This window comes from Pseudoliparis swirei, chromosome 17 (assembly GCF_029220125.1).
Source record: "Pseudoliparis swirei isolate HS2019 ecotype Mariana Trench chromosome 17, NWPU_hadal_v1, whole genome shotgun sequence".
Lineage (NCBI taxonomy): Eukaryota > Metazoa > Chordata > Actinopteri > Perciformes > Liparidae > Pseudoliparis > Pseudoliparis swirei.
Window position 1 is genome coordinate 14,563,760 of NC_079404.1, and position 16,446 is coordinate 14,580,205.

At 46.2% G+C, this 16,446-nt stretch overlaps 1 protein-coding gene across 4 annotated transcripts in view; it reads right to left on the bottom strand.

Moving 5' to 3' along the window:
- Positions 1–16,446, bottom strand: part of LOC130207228 (echinoderm microtubule-associated protein-like 6) — a 74,149-nt gene that overhangs the window by 16,179 nt on the left and 41,524 nt on the right. For all 4 annotated transcript variants that reach the window (XM_056435729.1, XM_056435731.1, XM_056435728.1 and 1 more), the window contains 17 exons: positions 15,349–15,476; positions 14,461–14,598; positions 14,235–14,376; positions 14,007–14,121; positions 12,918–13,130; positions 12,662–12,829; positions 12,404–12,510; positions 10,393–10,511; positions 9,730–9,916; positions 8,661–8,766; positions 6,779–6,872; positions 5,958–6,058; positions 4,615–4,817; positions 3,456–3,567; positions 2,873–3,000; positions 1,647–1,788; positions 61–213 (listed from right to left, as the gene is read on the bottom strand). In XM_056435729.1, coding sequence (XP_056291704.1) covers positions 61–213; positions 1,647–1,788; positions 2,873–3,000; positions 3,456–3,567; positions 4,615–4,817; positions 5,958–6,058; positions 6,779–6,872; positions 8,661–8,766; positions 9,730–9,916; positions 10,393–10,511; positions 12,404–12,510; positions 12,662–12,829; positions 12,918–13,130; positions 14,007–14,121; positions 14,235–14,376; positions 14,461–14,598; positions 15,349–15,476 — 2,356 coding nt within the window. The remainder of the gene's footprint in view (positions 1–60; positions 214–1,646; positions 1,789–2,872; positions 3,001–3,455; positions 3,568–4,614; positions 4,818–5,957; positions 6,059–6,778; positions 6,873–8,660; positions 8,767–9,729; positions 9,917–10,392; positions 10,512–12,403; positions 12,511–12,661; positions 12,830–12,917; positions 13,131–14,006; positions 14,122–14,234; positions 14,377–14,460; positions 14,599–15,348; positions 15,477–16,446) is intronic.

Sequence of the window (16,446 nt, forward strand, 5' to 3'; positions counted from 1 at the left end):
AACTGCTTATTCAGAAGGTTATGCATTAATATGCATGTGCGTGTGTGTGTGTGTGTGTACTTGGGCTGAAGCGGACGTCAGAGATGGCGTCGCGGCGATGGTGGAAGCTCTGGAGATCCTCCAGCGTGTCGGCGTTCACCACCAGCACGCCACCGTCGCTCAGACCGACGGCCAACGCCTTTCCGTCGGGGGAGAAGGCGCAGCAGCGACCGCCTGGAAAACACACACACACACACACACACAAAATCAGTCCGTCACCTTATTAATCACCGTAGTAACTACATTTCCCCCAGACTTGGCAGTCCACCTCTCCTCTTTCTCTTTCTTACTCTCTTTTGTTTATTGTGTAATGAAGACAAAATGTGCAAAGTCAGCTAAAAAGTCGAGCACTCCCACCTTCAGAACCGTTCTCTGTGTTTTTTTGTGTCTATAATTCTACTACAAAGGGCTTTGCTGTTAAAAAGTATGTGCTCTCCATTTTTTACGGTATTGAGAGTCTTTAAAAGTGCAAAGGGAGCCAGTCGAGGTGGTTTACAGGTTCAGGCATCGAATCAGGATCCTCCTGAGCACCTTTTTAACCCTTGTGTTGCCTTTGGGTCATTTTGACCCGATTCAATATTTAACCCTCCTGTCGCCTTCGGGTCAATTTGACCCGATTCAATGTTTAATGTCGGTGTTCTTTCGGGAGTCAACAAACAAACATAAAGTACCTCACACTTAAACTTGGAAAACAATATTAATTCTAATAATTTTCTGGAGATTTTAATAGCTGGGGTCATATTGACCTCAAGGGTAAAATATGTTAGTAAATATAAAGGTAACAGGAGGGTTAAACATTGAATCGGGTCATATTGACCCGAAGGCGACAGGAGGGTGAAACATTGAATCGGGTCAAATTGACCCGAAGGCAACACAAGGGTTAAGGGGTTTTCCCCGGAACGTGCTGGAGGGATTTGATAGATTATCCCGCTTGGGATCGACTGAGGATGTCCCAGGAGGAGCTGGAAAACATTGCCTGACAAGAGGTACGTCTGGAACAGCTTGCTTGAAGCTTGTTGCGCCCACAAGTCAACCCACCGGATAAGAGGCAGAAGATAAATCATTAGAAACAGTCTTAAAAATATAGAAATCTTATATTTCTCAAAGTCTGAAAAAAAAAGTAAGATTCAGATCAAGTACAAAGCTGGAGCCTCGCTTCATCAGAGGAGAAAAACAATGCTTCTTCCAACAACTCAAGTCACTTTTTTACATTTCCATTATCATGAAAATGCTATATTATATAGAGACGTGTACTTTATGATCGATAATATAACTAGTAAATAATATATTAACTTATATAACATGTACTAAAAGAGCAGTGGGCATCAAACTGCAGTGTGACTCGATTCGAGCGTCTCTATTGAAGATAACTTTAAGGGGCATGCCCGCCCTGAGCGCTGTCTGCAGGTAGTGCACATAGCCTCAGAGGTGAAAGCCAAGGCAATAACACATGAAGGGATTTCAGTGAGTGAGGCGACTTTAAAGTCGAGTTGATTTTCACATAAATGAACTGAAACCTGGTGGATTTTCCAGAAACTAATGAAGAACTGATTTATGATTTGTAAAATAGAGACTTTACATGGGCTGGTCCTGCTTCCTCTCTTTACCTCTCTTCAGCTTGCGGACGGCCACCATGCGGTGATTGGCCGACGTCTCCCACAGTCGCAGGGTCTTATCGTCGCTGACGGTGGCACAGATGGGGAGGAGGGGGTGAGGGGCCAGACCCCAGACTTCTCCCTCATTGTGGCCCTGTGCAAAACACACACACACACATATTTATACTGTATTTCCTGTAAGACACTGGACCGCTCAGTTTGGTTGTTTAATCTGATTTACTCACTGACATTCCTCAATGTGTTAATGCCCTGGGTTTTGCCTATCAGGCTACATATGTGGACTACCTGCAGTCACTGCTCAGGAAAAAAAACAAATATATCTGCATGAGATTCAGGTCAATCTTTATTTATTTTTGGTAATTTACAGTAAATATTCTTCTAAAGACGCTAGAATTGAGTCACACGGCCGTCTAATGCCCAGTGTACATGGCATTATATGTGTTAATATAGATATTAACTAGTTATCTATCATAAAGTACACGTCTCTCAACACTGTCTCTTTTTGTTCCACTATATCATCATCCAAGCAACCCAATATATTTTATTCTGCAGCTGCTGATCGATCTGCAGCACACGGCTCTCCTCACCATGGCAACAGCTTCAGTACCAGACTTTTAAAAATACCTGAGTCCCTCTCTCTCTCTCTCTCTCTCTCCATCTCTCTCTGTCTCTCTCTCCCTCTCCCTCCCTCTCTCTCTCTCTCCCCCCCCTCTCTCTCTCCCTCCCTCTCCCCCTCTCTCCATGGAAGTGATTAATTTAATAAAAACATGAATGTATTCATTCAAACACAAGTCCATTTAGGAGCTTGAGGGCGTACATCAAGATCATCCTCAGCGATGGCGTTTGCCCCGTTGTCATGGAAATGTAAATTCTAGAGACTTCTCACCCGTGTCGGCTCGAGAGCTCGTTCTTTCTCCCGATGAGTAGATACGATCAGATCATCCTTTATTAGTCTCTATAGAGCCGACACTTCGATATGTATTGATTTTATTCGATGTGGCTAAATGTTGCTGTCCACAGCGTGTACCTCTCTTGGCTCCCGTGGTACTCATGTCTGTTTCCTCACATGGGGTCATACTGACCTCCATCGACTGTGGGTCACACACTGACTGTGGATACCTTGCCCAAGCCCACTTCAAAAGACCGACGCTGTCCCTTTAAGGGTGATGTGGAGAATCAATCAGCTATTTAGGAGCTCACAGAACAACGTGCAGTACCTGCACCAGCAGGGTCATGGGTCCGGTCTTGTCGATCTCCAGAACTTCTCCGTTTTTGGTTCCCACCAGGAGGTGACCGTGACCCAGAGTGATGGCCCTGATGGACGGGTTGTCCTCCAGCAGCAGGCCTGCACACACACGCGCGCGCGCACACACACACACACACGCACACACACTTTATATGTGAAGTGTGTCATGTGACCACATGGTGGCAGTGTTGCATAGAAGAGTTTTCACTATTTTTACTGCTTCGCCTTTACGACTATATTGCCCATGAATTAATTTACAAAATGAAAATAAATAACAGATACTTCCTAAAGATACTTTCTACAGCTAATACAATTAATTAACCATATCGTTGGCCTGTTGGAATGAGAATAAAAGTAAGAAGAAGCAGTTGTAAAGACTCTTTCACTTTACTTGTGACATTTAAAAAGCATCTTTAACTTCATTGGGTTCAATGTCAGAGAGACGTTCACATAAAGGTGCCGTCTGACTTTGTGAGCAGGTATTTTCTGTAGAGAGCGGCTGCGTCGTGAAGCCTTAAGGGATGTGTGAGGGTTCTCGTTGGGTTAGTCTGCACCTTTGGAGCCCGGGGACAGCGTCGCCCTCTTGATGGCGTAGGTCTTCAGGCAGCGGTCGAACATGTCGTCCCACAGCGCCACCACGCCGTCCTTCCCGCCCGTCACAAAGCCCTGAAAAGAAAGAGTTATATTTACTGGTTTCATAAAGTTCATTTAGCAGCTTCCTGATACTTGATCAACACATCCTGTCCCGTTTGTCTGTTTCCTCCCTCCCTCCCTCCCTCCTTTCCTTTCTTCCTTCCTCAGATCTCCCATCCTCCCCTGACAGGTTTCTCTCTCTCCCTCTCTCCCCCTATCTCTCTCTCCCTCTTTCTCTCTCTATCTCCCCATATCTCTCTCTCCCTCTCGCCCCCTCTCTCTCTTTCTCTCTCTCTCTAACTGAAGAATCTCAACGCCCTGTCAGAAAGTCTATTTTTACTCTTTGTTTTGTTGTTGTTGCTTTGAGTCGTAAAACATTCACTGACGCCCTGAACTCAGATAATAATAATAAAGATATTCAATATTCCACTTGGAAATGGAAAAGTTTGGTTTCAGCCTGATGATGATGGAGAGAGAAAGAGAGACATGACTGAATGAAGGGAGGGAGTTAAAACAATTTCAGAGAGAGAGAAGATGGGAGGAAGACAGAGGAAGGGAGGGAGAGAGAGAGTTGTATACAAAATGAAGAGAGGGAGTTAAAACAATGCCAGAGAGAGAAAGAAAGAGAGAGAGAGAGGAAGACATAGGAGGGGGAGAGAGAGTTGTATACAGAATGTAGAGAGGGAGTTAAAACAATGAAAGAGAGAGAGAAGATGGGAGGAAGACAGAAGGAGGGGGAGCAGAGAGAGAGAGAGAAACAGATGGAAGAAGAAACGCCAACAGCTAGATAAATTAAAATCTCCTTCACGTCTGCTCACTCCTACATTTAATTTTTGGACATTGAGCCGACGTCTCTGCCCAAAATGACAAACACTGAGTGAAGGTGTTGAGAAGGTTCACACACATTAACCAAAGTATCTTGTAATTACGAGTTTGGTATCTTCTAATTATAAGAAGAACGTCATATTAAAAGTACAAAATCTCAATAAGAAAGAATACATAACTGCAAATAAAGCAAATATATAATCGGGCGATGTCATCACGTCTTCTTAAAAAAGAGATCCTCGATGTCCTCCCCACCTTGTCGAGGGAGAACATGGCGAACACCGGCCCGTCGTGGGCCTTGACCGTCTTCAGCAGCAGCGCCTCCTTCCAGATGTAAACGTCTCCGGTGGCGGCGCCGGAGAACACCAGCGCCTCGCTGCGGCCGTAACACACCGACATCATGGTCTCCGGACGGCCCACGCTCCTGAACACACCACGCCTGGAGGTCAGACCGCCGCCTGGAGGATGGAGAGAGAGAAAGGCCTCCATCAGACACGACTTTATTAAACTGACAAAAGGAAATAAACAAAAAGAAAGCATTGAAGGTATTTGATTGGTGACGGTTATTAAAAGTATTTTAAAATGACAATATAAATATGTCCAGTTGCTATAATTTGGGGTGTAAGATGTTGCCATGGATTCAGTTCGCGATTCCCATTTGTTTGCCTTTTATTGGTTCACATCTTGTCCAATGGTCTCCGTAATAAGTATTCTGAATAAGATATGATCACTTCCTGTTTGCAGGGTGCTCATTTGCTCAAAAGATAGATTAAAATAGTTGGCGGTAGGTTCATCTGGTTGTAGATGTTTTCTTTGACTGAGGTGTGTGCACCTGTGTGAACTGGGTTATGATGACTTGAGTCTTAGTTTTGGTTTTATTCATGCTGTGATCTAAAAAAAGTATCTTTCTTTTTTTATATTGTCTGTCACTGTTTTATGTTGTATTGTCTGAAACTTTGAGTAATGTGCTACTAGCTGCTGTCTCGGCCAGGATGCTCTTTTTTAATCTCAATGAGGCATTTCCTAGTTAAATCAATTTAAAATAAATAAAATAAAAAACGGACGTACAGACAAGTATCACAGGATAACTTTGTAAAGAACGTCTTTTCCCCGCGATTTCTGAGCGCATTTATTTAAGAATATTTAAAGATAGTGAAATCGTCCGGGTGGATGTCACCCGGAATCTGGAAAATATGTGTATTATGATGACAAGAAGAAATATGAATGGTGATCACGTTGTCAGCCATCCCACTCACCCCCCTGAGGGAGGCGCCTCATTGTGAAAACCTCGGGCCTTAAGGTCACAACATCTCCCCAATCGTTACAGCGAGGAGCCGACATTGGATTCATTTTAAACTTTAATTGTCTCTTTTGGGACAGCAAAAGGTCAGCGGACGACAAAAGAGTGTTCATGTTTTCACGATCGCATGAGAAACAAAAAACAACAAAAATGGCAAAACCAGAAAGTCGTGAAGTGAAAAGTTTCTCCAGATTTTCAAAAAGCAAAACACACAAAAACTACTTTCTTACATGTAATTCAGCAGCAGTTTCACTAAACACATTTTAAAGCAGTCCTAACATCACTCCTGGAGTTGTACCTGCATGTTGCCAGAACTGGATGTGTTTGATCCCCACAGTGACCAGTTTGTCCATCAGCATGGGATTACACTTCACCACAAATATCTTCTCCTTGTGACCCCTTGCAGGAAAAGAAGTGTGTATACAGAATAAATGCACAATGAAACGCGACAGTAGAATCTTCAATGTCAACACCCATGTTAGCAGGCACGTGCACATAGACCCCCAGTGGTGCTCAAGCTCCTCCCCGTTTGCCCTGGAGGAGAAAAGTGCCCCTTCTGCTGGAGACACATTTCAATGAAATAAAAATGACTGTCATCAATTCCCCCCAAATGTGTTTTGATATCTGACGGGGCATTTATTTGAGTTCTTGTGAGAATTTCGCCCCGACATCCTCCGCGCCCCCTCCCTACTGTGTATTATATGGCATTTTTCTCTCCTATCATTTTGTAAATGAAAATAAATTGTAATTGTTAATAGAAAACATGTCATTTTATTTAGCTCTCAAGTGTTTCAGGTGTTGCGTGTAGCAACCAATTACTTGCTAACTTCAAGTTACAGAGATCAATACATCAATCAGTTTGGCAATGGATGCCCTTTTTTGGGGGTTTGAGCCCCCCAACATGTCTGTGCACATGCCTGCATGTCATAGTACTTGTACCTGAAGCAGTAATATATGAGCAGCAGCAGGTGTACCGGCACTATTGGTAGTTGTATTTCAATACTACTTAGCAGTACTGTGAGAATTACAGTAGCTGAATACTAGCAGTAATAAAAAGTATTTTTTTTACAGTGGAGTTTACGTGCAGTAGTTTAAGTATATAGGTAGTTTTTGTTATACCTGGCCATGGCGAGTTTCTCTCCTCTCTTCCAGTCCCAGACAACAATGGAATGTCCGTCATCGACTCCCACGGACACCAGAGTCTTTCCATCGGCTGCATCCGGATCACACAGGAGACACATCAGCAGAGTTTTCAAACACGACACACCTGGAAGGAGCCACCTGAAACATTCGCTGTTTCCTTTATTGTGACAGGAAAACCATTTTGTGTCACTCGGAGGCTCAAAGTTTAAAAATAAATATCTATCAAAGTACTGTAGGCTAATAAGCAAGGATACATTTCAGAATTGGTGCTTTACGTCTCCATGTCAGATAATAAAGGTTGAAGTATAAGATCTGCTACAGTTAGAGTTACCACAGCGTAAACGTCCTGCATTCAAACTATTAAATATATCAAAATACCAAAAGTAAAAGTTGTTATCTTGCAGAATGACCCATCTCAGAATAATATATAGTACATTATAGGGTCATAATTATTGATGCATTAAATTAAAGTGTTCATCACTTTAATGGTGCAGCTGGTAAAGGTGGAGCTCATTTTAATGACTTAATATACTGTTGTGTAGTTTAGTCTAATAACACTGTATTGTTATTATTCGTTGATTCATATTTTGCATTCATATCTGAAAAGTTACTAATGTTGTCAAATAAATGTAATGCAGTATAATAATTGGCTATAAAAGTATATGGTTACATAAATCCGATTTAAAAAAATATTTCAGAATGGAGGATTGCTTATTGTAACACGACCGTGTCCGTTACCCGTGGGTTTCCCCCTCCAGCACCAAGGATCAGCCCGGAACCACGAGGTTTTGCTCACCGGCATCTTTTATTCGTACACACACAACACCGAGCAGACCGCAAAACATGCGCCTCTGCTCACTTCCCCCCTCCACTCTCAAGTGGGAGCTTTTATAAGGGTGATTGGCAATCAGTCAGCAGCCAAGGCCAAATCAGAGACAGCTGCCACACTCCCCACCACCCGGCCTGGAGCCCCGGCCTAATCTACTCCCCCTCCCCCCCCATGAGAGCTTGGGCGGAGGAGGGGGCTCTGGGGGACCGGGCTCAGGACGTGGGGGCTCTGGGGTCGACCGGGACGGGGGAACGGGGAGCTGAAGCCAGCCGAGATGGGGACGGGCCCCGGGGATCAGGGGTCGGTAGCGGCGTCGGGTCCCGTGGAACCAGGGTCGGCCTTCCGCCGACGGGTCACGGGGAACAGGGGTCGTCGGCAGCGCTGCCGGGTCCTGGGGCTCGGAGGTCGGCAGCTCCGACGTGGCCTGGACCTCGGAGCTCGGCAGCTCCGACGGCTCCTGGACCTCGGGGGTCGGCAGCTCCGACGGGTCCTGGGGAACGGGTTTTGGAGGGTCTCGAGGAACAGGCGGTTCTCCTCCGCCTGTGCCCGCCCCATCTCCTCTATTCTGGCCAGCATCTGGCCCAAGCTGCTCATCAGCTCCTCTTCCTGGTCTGGCTCCATCCCTTTCAGGCACTGGGTTCCAGGGGGCCCCACGTTGGGCTCCAGTGTAGCACGATCGACGCCGCTACCCGTGGGTTTCCCCCACCCGCACCAAGGACCAGCCAGGCACCAAGAGGTTTCGCTCAATGACATCTTTTATTTCGCAAAACACAAACCGAGCAGACCGCATCACTATGCCTCTGCTCACCTCCCCCTCCCTCCAGCTCTGCTGCCCTTTTATACAAGCAGCATCGGCTGCTGACTGATTGCCACTCAGTCAGAGCAGCTGACTGATTGGCAATCAGTCAGCAGCCGAGGCCAGATTGGGGACAGCTGCCACACTTATTGATCTGAGGGCTGATTCTGTGGAGGAGCCTAAATGTGAAGAACACACACACTCACATACACACACACACACACACAGGTTACCTGAGAAGTCCAGCGCACACACTCCTCTCTGGTGGAAACCTCTCAGCAACGAGAGACACTTCAGAGTCTGGATGTCCCACACATGGACAGCCGGGTCCCTCCCCACCTGCACACACACCACATGCTTTCACAAACATTGTATTGTAGATCTCGTGTGTGAGTGTTTGTGTGTGTGTGTGTGTGCGTGTGTGTGTGAGTGAGCGAGTGAGTGAGTGTGTGTGTGTGGGAGTGTGTGTGCGAGTGTGTGTGCGTGCGTGTGTGAGTGAGTGTGTGTGTGTGAGTGAGTGAGTGTGTGTGTGTGTGGGAGTGTGTGTGTGTACGTGTGCATGTGTGTGTGTACCTGTCCCGTAGCAGCGTAGTCCTGTGCGAGTGTGCGTATGTGTGTGAGTGTGTGTGCGAGTGTGTGTGCGTGTGTGTGTGAGTGAATGCGTGTATGTGTGTGAGTGAGTGAGTGTGTGTGCGAGTGTGTGTGAGTGTGTGTGTGTGAGTGAGTGAGTGTGTGCGTATGAGTGAGTGTGTGGGTGTGTGTGTGGGAGTGAGTGTGTGTGAGTGAGTGAGTGTGTGCGTATGAGTGAGTGTGTGTGCGAGTGTGTGTGCATGTGTGTGTGCGTGTGTGTGTGAGTGAGTGAGTGTGTGCGTGTGAGTGAGTGTGTGGGTGTGTGTGTGGGTGTGTGTGTGTACGTGTGCATGTGTGTGCGTGTGTGTGTGCGTGTGTGAGTGAGTGTGTGCGTGTGAGTGAGTGTGTGGGTGTGTGTGTGTGGGTGTGTGTGTGTACGTGTGCATGTGTGTGCGTGTGTGTGTGCGTGTGTGAGTGAGTGAGTGTGTGCGTGTGAGTGAGTGAGTGTGTGAGTGTGAGTGAGTGTGTGTGAGTGAGTGAGTGTGTGCGTATGAATGAGTGTGTGTGCGAGTGTGTGTGCGTGTGTGTGTGAGTGAATGCGTGTATGTGTGTGAGTGAGTGAGTGTGTGTGCGAGTGTGTGTGAGTGAGTGTGTGCGTGTGAGTGAGTGTGTGGGTGTGTGTGTGTGTGGGAGTGTGTGTGTGTACGTGTGCATGTGTGTGTGTGTGTGTACCTGTCCCGTAGCAGCGTAGTCCTTCAGCGGGTGGATGCTGAGGCTCAGGATGTCGTCGTCGTGGCCGAGGTAGAAGCGCTGGCTGTGCAGCTGCCGGTTGTAGACCACGCCCACCGCCGCCACGTGGTACAACACCTCACCACCCTGAGTGTAGAACAGGTTGTTCCTGCAGTCGTAACCACGGTACCTACACACACACACACACACAGCATTAATGTTACCAACCAATCAGACATCGATCTCGGTGATCACTCACTGATTGCTTGTTAAAATCTCCAAAAAAAACAATAGCTCGGCAATTCATGGTCAAAGCAGCCTCGGTGGACAACAATCTCCTTTTAATGCATCCATTTTCAGGCCTGTGTAAATAGCAGATGTCCATGCATGCATCCGTAGCGGTTGTCAGGGTCACCAGTAATTGAAGAAGGTCAGCACAATCTCATAACTCGGCCCTCTTTTCCCAACACACTGTGATTATTTATTGATGTACTTCATTACGTCTCCTTCATTAAAACCTGAGGCAAAGGTGGAAAGTCTTTTTACTGGCTTACCTACACTGAGGAAGTATTTCATAAAGTTCAAATAAACAAGACCTCCACGTACTTGTGTTTTATTGATATAATTAAGGATCATTTGTGTGTAATTTGAACGTGATGTTTTTACCCGTGAACAAACTGCAGACGGAGGCCTTGGTCGGGTCCTCTCTGTCTCTTCAGAGATCCAACCTGCTGCTTCTTCTCTCTGCTCTGCTGTCGCAACTGAGGCAGGTCCTCCTTATACACCTGCACACACACACACACACACCTGCTAATTGCTCACATATACAAAGTAATAGGATGTTTCATAACAACTCAAACAAATACTTTAAGTGTTGGACCGTCAAAAACATCATGATTATTTAGCTTTTTTTTAAAGACAGTGGTGGAGCTTTTGTCCTGAAGTTGAGTCATAACTCTGTGAAATCTCAACAGCCAGACATGATACTCAAAACTATGATATCTCAATCATCAATAAATAATCTCAACATGACAACGTGACGTTTCTCCGCTCCTCTTCGTCGGTTCGACAATGAAACTGAGTCTGCAGTGTTTTTCGCCCTCAGCATAGAGAATAATATGCCCGCTAATTTTTTCATGCAAATTATTCTGTTTGTCGTTGAGTTGGCGTGTTTCAGTCTTCTGAGAGTTTCACAGGGGGAGTCTTTGCTCCTGGGAGGTTTCGGGACTGGCGGCGATCCCCTTTCATGCTGCTTTCCGTTTACAAAAATGCATATTTTCATAGCGTCACGGTGGATTGGCGCCACGGAGCGTTTCACTGCGTCTGGAATCTAGATGTTTATCTCTCCGACTTCTCCTCTTTTCTCCTCACAGTCAAATCTTCTCAAAGGAAATAAAACCGTCAAAATTCCTCCCCAAACGTCTCAACAATAAAACAATTTAATAATAGGATTTAAAAAATTGTTTCCATCTTCTCATGTGAGCTGAAGATGGATTATGAGAAGAATGAATTTACAATGGAAACCAGACTAAGAGTCTGCAACTCAACATGTTAATCAGGTGTAATGCTCATGGTTCAGGTATATTTGACAAGGTGGAGAGATGCACTTGCTCATTTAATTCATTTATAATTATATGTAAACGTCTCTCAGCCATTTATCCAATTGGTGTCGAGAGAATGTAATTAAAACATGTCGACCTCGTGGTTCATCAGAGGAAACGACCGGGAGGATCACCACTGTTCAACGGGATTAAAGATGGAGAGCGTGAACGTCCACAAAAGTGAAAAGAACGGAGGAGAAAACTGAAGAGGGAGGAAGGAAGGATGTAAAAAAAAAGAGGGAGAAGGAAATTGTAAAAAAGGGAAAGAAGTCGAGGATAAGGGATTACAATATAAAAATAATAATCCATTCTTGCTCTTTCCAATTAAACTTGGGAGCAACTGTTAAATCTAAACACACACTCTCTCTTTTTCTGTCTTACACACACACACACACACACACATACACACACAAACACACGTTGAGCTCTATCTCCAAACAGCACGTTCTTGCAGCACCGGCGGCGCCCGGCGAATGGTAGTCACGGGGATGTGTGCCAGGCAGCGGCTGTCTTTGAAGATAAGGCGTGTTTTAGGATCGCCATGGCAACTGCACGGAGCCCTGCACGAAGCCCTGCCGCGCCGCGGCTGAATAAGAACGAGGAGCTGACAGAGTGCAGCCGCTGTGGAAATGTTTCTGCAAAGCTGCTCTGTGAAACCACTTTGGAGCAGCTGAGGGCTCACAGCCTTGTTCCCTTGCTCAGTGCCTTGCTCACTGCCTCGCTCACTGCCTTAGTGCCTTGTGCCCTTGCTCACTGCCTCACTCACTGCCTTGTTCCCTTGCTCAGTGCCTTGTGCCCTTGCTCACCTTCTCACTCACTGCCTTTGTTCCCTTGCTCACTGCCTCGCTCACTGCCTTTGTTCCCTTGCTCAGTGCCTTGTGCCCTTGCTCACTGCCTCACTCACTGCCTTGTTCCCTTGCTCAGTGCCTTGTGCCCTTGCTCACTGCCTCACTCACTGCCTTGTTCCCTTGCTCAGTGCCTTGTGCCCTTGCTCACCTTCTCACTCACTGCCTTGTTCCCTTGCTCAGTGCCTTGTTCCCTTGCTCAGTGCCTTGTTCCCTTGCTCAGCGTCGTACCTGTCTGTCGTAGTTGATCTGTGTTTCCTGCTCAATGTCGGAGTCGAGCTCCCGGACATCGGACACGTCGCTGTCCGACTCCTCGCTGTTAGAGTCCCCAGGACCGTCTGGAGAGGAGGCAGGCAGACAGACAGGCAGACAGACAGGCGGACAGGCAGAGAGACAGACAGAGAGACAGACATGCAGACAGGCAGAGGTCAAAGGTGAACATTCAAACTGTGTCTAGCAGACTCTCTCAGCTCCTGCCGGTGTCCCCACCCTGTATGTTGGCGTCCGGTCCTCCGTTCATGACCGACTCTGGAAGAAACCTCCACTGGAAGAGGGCGTGGTCGGCCCCACCTGTGGTCAGCACCCACTGCAGGTCATGTGACCAGCGGACGTTGGTCACGTGGGCAGAGTGGCCGATGTACTTCTTGAATTTCGCTCCTTGGAATAAACAGACGACTCAACATCAAACATCAAAACAGGGAGAAGAAAGCGTGAAAAGACACACGGTAAAAGAAGAGGTGGAGACCTTTCCTCAGACAGGGGAAGCGATAGAGCTTCACGAGGCCGAGGTCGTCCCCGGTAACCAGCACAGCGGCGGCGTGGTTGGCATCCACTGCGTTGATCTCGGCTAGATTAGAGTATTTAGGCCAGATGCCGCTGACCTCTGAGCCCAGGACGCAACTCCAGGACGCCCAGCGCTGACCTTTGACCTCCTCCGTATTGACAATCAGCTTCCCCACTGCAGAAGGGGAGGAGGGGGAGGCAGGGTGCAATTTTAACCACAAATTAAATAATTCTGCAGCAAATGCTTCACCTCTCAGTTGATGCCAATGATAACAGACTATTTGCACATTTTTATCAATAATAATCAGTTTTAACAGACAGAAACAAGAAAAGAGAAACGTGTGTATGGTGCAGATTTTAATCTTCCACGCTGGAGTCGAGCTGCAGAGAGTTTTGTGTTTGAAATCCTTGAAGACAGATTTTTTTCAGGTCCATATTTCCACATCGTGCTCACCTTGAATTAAATGAATTTCTTTTTCTAATATTGCAGACATGAGCTGGGATTTAAAGACTCACTCGTTCGTTAACTGACTATATTCCCTTTATATATTTCTTAAAACCAAAGATATTAAGATGTGTGACATATAACTTCCACAGATCCACACTGTTCTTTTTCACACAGGCTGCTGAGTATTAAGAAAAATCACAAAATGTTACAAATAGATATATTGTAAATAGAAATATATATATATATATATTTCTATTTACAATATATCTATTTGTAACATTTTGTGATTAAAAAAAAATTATATATATATATGTATATATTTATATTTACAATACATATATATACTGTGTATTTTAATGTTTTGTACTATCTGGACCTTTAGTCTGTAATAAAGTTTGATTGATTGATTGATTTTTATCTTGAAATATTATGTTTTATCCTTTGTAAAATCATATATATTGTTCACATTTTTCTACATTATAACTTTCTTTAAATGTACCTTAAAATAAGAACAGAATGATGAATTCTGTTGCCCTATAATATAGAAAATCCTAACTTAACTTAATTCACTAATTAGAGCAACATTGAACTGCGGGCACTCACTGGGCATTCGGTAGAAGAGGCGTTCTCCAGCTCCGTCGTTGGTCTGCAGGATCTTGCTGTCCAGAGACCAGTCCAGGTGTGTGATGAAACTGGCTGAATTACAGCATTCTCCTACCTATAGTTAGACAGACAGAGGCCATCATCTAATCAAATTATGAGATTCATAACACATGCAGGTATGACATCCCAGTATCAGCTCCAAGGCCAACGGGACTCCACCCCCTCCACCTTCTTGTATCTCTGGGCGACGGCGTAGATGTCCACCAGTCCGTCGTTGGAGCCGACGGCGAGGTACGCTGCGTCTGGAGAGAACTTCATCTCGTGGATCACCTCCTTCCTGTCTTTGATGTGGACGACCTCCGTCATGTCTCTGAGGCGGACGGGGAACAACGGTGTGTTAATGCCACGTCACAACAAAGCAATATGATATTGTGTGTGTGTGTGTGTGTGCTACCTGACTCTCAGCACAGTGAAGGATCCGTCCTTCATGCCCAGAGCCAGCTGGTACCCGTCCACGCTGAACGCCACGCTCCGCACCGCCTCCTCCATGTTGCAACGAGCGATGAGGGCGTGATCAACCAGACTCCACAACCTGATGCACACACACACACACACACGCAGTTAGATGTATAGGTTTATCAAATAAGACACCTATGAACCTGTAAAGTGGACAGACCATAAGTCGTCTTCTTGAAAAAATGGAATAGCGTCCAGTTTGAGGGACATATGAGAATCACTAAACACGATGGGTTGTAAGACCTCAAATAAATGACTTTACAGCTCTGTAAAGTTATGGTGGCGGCATCTGTTTTATCTTTGACCACGTGTTCAATCTCCCATGGAAACAGTGGATTCTGAGCTGGTGAGTATTTAATTAGCTCGCTGGAAGCTACGTCTAAAAATGGAGAAAGCTCCCGTTGCTCAAACTGCTGGAGATTAAAAAAATTAAATAATCAGGCAAACTAACAAAAAGACGTTGCGCAACTAAAAAATAGTCCGGGGTCTTGTTTTTTTTGGGGGGGGGGGGGGGGCTGGATTTTGTTCAACCTGTCGGACGAGTCGGCCATATTAGGCGAGTAAGAGGACATGCAGGGACAAACTCTTGATGAAGCATATATGGAAAATGAGGAACGCCGACAAACATGTCAGCATCTTCCTGAGTCTTCAGCTGACGGTGTGTGTGTGTGTGTGTGTGTGTGTGTGTGTGTGTGTGTGTGCTTTCACACATAATTGGTGTCCCGGGAGTCCGAGCAAACAAGTGAGCAGATGCCGGAGACGAGCGGAAACCGTCACACTATATACCAATCGACTCGTAAAGACATCCGCCCGTCTGTGCACCGACCTGACGGAGCGGTCGTCGCTGCCGGTGACGGCCAAAGGTTTTTTGGGGTGAACGTCCAGCGCCCAGAGCTCGCCCTCGCCGTGTCCCTGCATGATCAGCAGCGGCTTGTCCCGATCCCTCACCATCACCTGGAGGCGGGCAGAAAGATGCTCAGGAACTTCTCACCGTGACTGTCAAGTTTAGGCTCATTTGTGTCTGAATACCTCCAGTACTCTACTTAAGTCCACATGTGAGTACAAGTACTAGTTCCTACTTACTTATGTAAAGAATATATATTTTAGCTTAGCACAGCCTAGTATTGTTTGCATAAATATTATGTGTAAGATGGAAAACACTGAATGGAAGTTAAAATCTCCGGCAGAGCACTCTGGCGCCTGACTGATCTAAAGAAAGATAACAGTGACACTTGGTGAGGTTTTGTGAGCCACCCTCCTCCGCATCCACACATTCCGGAGGTGATCACATACAAAGAGCTCTCTATACTCTCAGATCAGGGGAAGGCAACAGAGACATTTACCTCACCGGACCGATAGATAAGGAAGGGTCCAGATGTGGGCATTATTCTCCTTTAGACACTTGGGGCCCCTCAATGGCCACTCACTGACCCACAAACACACATGGCCTTTCTCCGACCCACACACACACACACGTGAAGGGCCCCTTTTGACAAACGACCTCCAGCGCATCCCACCTCGGAAGAGATAAGATTATCTTAGGAAACTCCCCAGCTCAGACAAAGGAAGCTACATGTGAATTCCATCTTTCTTCCCACACTCTTTTTCACAACATATGCTCTCATTGGCGGGCCACGAAGAACCAATGAATGAGCGACAGCGATGGAGGCAGAGAGACGAAGAACCAATGAGAAGACACCGCCTTCTCTTCGCTGGGCCAATCAGAACTGGCCTTGATGGCTATTTAAACCGTCGCGCCCTCTGTTAAGGCGCCTCTCTCTGGTCTGAATACTCTAGGTACCAGCCGGAGGGGGGTCCATGCATGATGTCTACTTGCATCCTGATTTCTGAATAAAACGCTTATAGATGTAACGTAGAAGTCTACCTCTATTTCTTTCAGTGAGTACCGTCCAGGTGGTGTGTC